Source organism: Capsicum annuum, chromosome 11, assembly GCF_002878395.1.
Source record: "Capsicum annuum cultivar UCD-10X-F1 chromosome 11, UCD10Xv1.1, whole genome shotgun sequence".
Taxonomy (NCBI): domain Eukaryota; kingdom Viridiplantae; phylum Streptophyta; class Magnoliopsida; order Solanales; family Solanaceae; genus Capsicum; species Capsicum annuum.
Genome location: NC_061121.1, coordinates 1,740,087 through 1,744,875, shown reverse-complemented (window position 1 = coordinate 1,744,875; position 4,789 = coordinate 1,740,087). Strand labels below are relative to the sequence as shown.

The window sequence follows — 4,789 nt, the reverse complement described above, 5'->3', positions numbered from 1 at the left end:
GAAAAATCCAAGAAACACCCTCTTCCTTGTTATATTTCCAATATCTACTTGGACATAACGGCTGTCAAAAAAAGGTTGACCAATTAAGTTTGATCTTGAAAATTCAACTTTCTAATAAATGAGGTAGATACATGGAATATGTGGACCAAATGAAGAAAACGTTTTGCTAACAAGAAGATAAAAAAAGAAAAATCCAAGAAACACCCTCTTCCTTGTTATATTTCCAATATCTACTTGTTTATTAGTAGTATATTTTTCAGTTGTTAAAGATTAAAGATGAACCAACAAAACAGGTACTTCTTGATAACATCATTAAACCTTTGTGTACTGTGTTTCATTCTGCAACTAGATAAATGTTGTTATGCTGTTAGTGAAACGTAACAATCATTTTGGTCACTGTAGAATTGATGAGAAAATGAGACGAGAAAAGTCCTTAGTTGCAGGTCACTCACTGCAGAATTGACAGGTAAAAGGCTGAAAATCATTGGATATATATCTATATCGTCTATTTCAGAGACTTTTCCGATCCAAGTCTTTGCATGTGTAATTCTTACGTGGAAATGATCTCTTATGACTACTTACAAATTGAATAATTCCGTCACAAGGCTTGATAATTACGTCTTAATAATTTGTGCAAGGCTTCAAGTCCTTCTGTTGACTTGAAGGTGCTTTGAAGATTCCCTCTCAACCTTACACACGTTTCAACAAATTTTCCACGTCCAACGTAACTATGCTATTAAACACAAGTGCAGTGAACAAGAAGAGTTCATAATTAGTCTTCTCACAAAAAAAAAAGTTGATTTGTCCAACTCAGCGTCTAGGTGTATTTTAATATAAAGGAAGTGATAGTTTAGGTACGGAAAGATAGTTGATGTATGAAACTCACAAAAATTGGAGTGTTTACTTGTCAGCTGAGCCAAGTACTTAATTAAAGTCTTCCCTCACAGCACATAATGCACGTTTCTCACAACTTCTCCACATCTACTATGCTTTTAAATGCAAGTTCAGTGACTAACTGAGTTCATAATCCAGTTTTCCTCTTCTTGAGATAATTCATATGGCAATCACTTCATTGGTCAGCTTTCTTCTATCTCTTCTTCTTATATTAGTTCAGGCAAAGGGAAGAAATGATTCAACTTGTCCAAAGTCCTTTTCATGTGGAAATTTTACTAACCTGAGCTTTCCGTTCTCTCTTTCCGCACAACCTGAGTGCGGAATACTGCGCATGTCTGGTTGTGATGATAAGCCATTTCCGAAAATCCGCCTGCTTCCTGGACGAGATTGGTACTATGCTTTACAGCAGCATGATTCATCAGTTTGGCTTGGGGACCAGAAACTTAAAACAACTTTGACGCAACACAAGTGTCAGGCGTTTAACAAAAATTTCTCCCTTCCAAACTCACCTTCTATCTCTTTCAATATGATTAATATTAACAACTTCATCAAATGCAGCAGTACCCAGAAGAAGAACGATCGCTTTGCTGGATATAATATGTACAATGGCTGTGAAGGCTTTAGCATATACTACAAGCTAACCCGTGATGATGATAAAAACATAGAAGCACACAATCTTCCTACCAACTGTTCACTTATCAAATTACCAATTCACGCAAATGATGGTGATTTGTTCAACAGGTTAGGTCCCGAATTTCTAGTAGAATGGAAACTGTCTGATGACTGTAGCGAATGTCAACATGATGGAGGTCGATGCCAGACTGATAAAACCAACAAATTTTATTGTCACAAAGGTAGACATCTCCTTAATTCAATCATTAATAGACATTTTCGCTTAATTGGAAACTCAGAAGTGTTCATTTGCAGATGTTGCAGAAGTTAGCAAACTACCAGCAGGAATATCAAAAAGGTTCTGGTTCTTGGCAGCCACAGGTCTTCTTTTTTCTTCTCCGGATAATTTCTCAGATACCGTTGTTTCCCTGTTGTTCTTTCGACTCATATTTCTTCTCTTGTTTTTATGTACTATTTGAATTGTAGACAATTTCCCAGATAGTGCATAGGATTTCAGAATGAATTTAATTTATATTCTATGCTGGTGCATGACTTCATTTTGTTTCCGCAGGTGCTAGTTTGTTTACTGTTGGACTGTTGGTTTTACTCTTCTTCTTCAGAAATAAGGTCTTATGGTACAAATACATCAGGTTATGGGGATCTAAAGTTGAGGATCACCGAAATATTGAAGAATTTCTGAAGAACTATGGGTCATACGCTCCAAAAAGATACAATTATACAGACATCAAACGAATCACCAGTCGCTTCAAAAACAAACTAGTCCAAGGAGGGTTTGGTACTGTATACAGAGGAAGTTTGGGTAACGGGAGTCAAGTGGCAGTGAAAGTACTGAATGAACTAAAAGGCAGTGGTGAAAATTTCATTAACGAGGTTGCAAGTATTAGCAGGACATCACATGTTAATGTTGTGAGCCTTGTGGGATTTTGTTTTGAGGGTCGCAAAAGAGCTCTCGTATATGAGTTCATGCCAAATGGATCTCTTGAAAAGTTTATCTACGAGGAAAGATCAGACACAGTTCGTCAATTGGGTTGGCCAACATTATACAAAATTGCACTAGGCATAGCCCGAGGATTGGAGTACTTGCATCGTGGTTGTACCACTCGGATTTTGCATTTTGATATAAAGCCTCACAATATCCTGCTTGATGAAGATTTTTGTCCTAAGATCTCCGACTTTGGTCTTGCCAAACTGTGCATGAAAAACGAGAGCATTGTGTCAATGTTAGGTGCACGAGGAACCATTGGTTACATTGCTCCAGAAATTGTTTGCAGAAACTTGGGAGGTGTGTCTCACAAGTCTGACGCCTATAGCTACGGAATGATGGTCTTAGAGATGATTGGAGGAAGAAAAAATGTTGACGCCGGAGCTGATCGCACGAGTGAGATCTACTTTCCACACTGGCTCTATCAACGAATTGAACTAGACGAAGATCTTCAACTGGTCGGGATAATGAATGAAGAGGAGAACGAATGTGCAAGAAAGATGGTCATAGCCAGTTTATGGTGCATACAGACTGATCCTTCCAATCGACCATCGATGAGCAAGGTTGTTGAAATGTTAGAAGGGAAACTAGACTCCTTGGAAATTCCTCCCAAGCCTTACCTATATTCTCCGTCAAGAATACAGGTAGATTCATCAACAACAGAACTGACGTAATCTTTAGGTTTTCGCGAGTTTCATACCTCAATGATCTATTGTTATCAAAAACAGTGACTTTGCTAAGTAATTTAGTTATCACGAGTGATCATTTAAGAAATTAACTCGTAAAAACTCTTCTTTCGACGAAATACATATACCAAGTGAATCCATCTTCTTGTCTAGTTGTATATTTTCAGCTGTTCAAGATTACGGATGATGAACTACCAGTTCCAAGAACGTCTTAGGCATATTTTTGTAACTCTACTTTTAGACATTTGAATTATTATTAGCACCCATATCCATATCTAGATCTGTACACCCGATTTCAAAGCTTGGATCATGAAGGACCCGATATCTAGATCTGCACCAACGCAGTGTGCATGTAGCATAAACAACAAGTGCAAGTAAATTTTTCTATTTCCAATGCCTGAGAAGGCATCTAGATATGATATAACCATAGTTGGAATAAGCTATAACAGATATAAGATTTTAACCATATATGATATTGACCAAACGAAGAAAGAAGAGAAAAAAATGCATAACTAGAGGAGAAAAAACTTTGGAAATATCTATATATAATGCATAGACTTTTCCAATACCAAGTCTTTGCAGTCCAATTCTTACGTGGAAATTAAATGAAAATTGAATAATTCCGTCACAAGGCTTCATAATTACGCCTTAATAATTGGTGCAAGACTTGCCAGTCTTTCTGTTGGCTTGAAGGTGCTTTGAAGATTCCCTCACAGCCCTTAATATACGTTTTAACAAATTTTCCAGATCCACTTTACGATCCAACACAAGTGCAGTGAACCACTAGAGTTCATATTTAGTCTTCACACAAAAAAATGATTTGCCCAACTCAGCGTCAAGGTGTATTTTAATACAAAGGAAGTGATAGTTTAGGTAGGTAGGGAAAGAGAGCAATGGATAGTTGATGTATGAAACTAGCTCGCAAAAAATGATTTGCATACTCAAAGTTGGAGTGTTTGTTTATGTAATGTGCCAAGTCGAGTCTTCACATAAACAACTACTTAAAGTCTCCCTCACAACACATAATGCATGTTTCTCACAACTTATCCATTAACAGTTTTATACTTCATATGGTATCCAGAGCCAATTAGTATAATTTTTTTTTGATCCCTCCCACTCTTCCCATCAAAATGGCCACAAACATGACTGCAACCAATTCAGATGCTAACAGAACAATTGTCCAGTTCAATTCTGTCACCCAGTTACCAATCAAACTAATTGGCAGCCACAACTTTTTCCTTTGGAAAGCACAAGTGTCCATGCTTGATACCAAACGGTATCTACAACACCAAAATAGTCCGCAAACAGTCACAACAAGACAACAATACCATACAAGAAGCAAACACAAACTTAAAACAATGGAAGGATAGGTAACTTGACACAAAGAGAACTCATTAGGTAGCAACTAAAGAGTGTATCAAACTCTAAAACCTCTACAAAATAAGTTAACAAGGACCAAGTTCTTACGGTGACCGCCAAGGGAATCAACTCACCTCAAGATCCACCGTTTCAAAGAAAAGAACAATATTGGCTTTTCCAAGCCCTAACTAAGAACTACACTAAGGTGGTCTACTCTCAAGAGAGAGGATTTTCA

The 4,789-nt window shown here is 37.3% G+C and overlaps 1 protein-coding gene across 1 annotated transcript in view; it reads left to right on the top strand.

Moving 5' to 3' along the window:
* Positions 1 to 304: 304 nt before the first annotated feature.
* The window catches only part of LOC107856718 (rust resistance kinase Lr10-like), a 14,451-nt gene continuing 9,966 nt past the window's right edge, over positions 305 to 4,789 (top strand). Inside the window, 3 exon segments of the mRNA NM_001324735.1 lie at positions 305 to 1,748; positions 1,822 to 1,887; positions 2,078 to 3,012. Of these exon segments, the coding sequence (NP_001311664.1) occupies positions 1,058 to 1,748; positions 1,822 to 1,887; positions 2,078 to 3,012 (1,692 nt within the window). The 5' untranslated portion in view covers positions 305 to 1,057.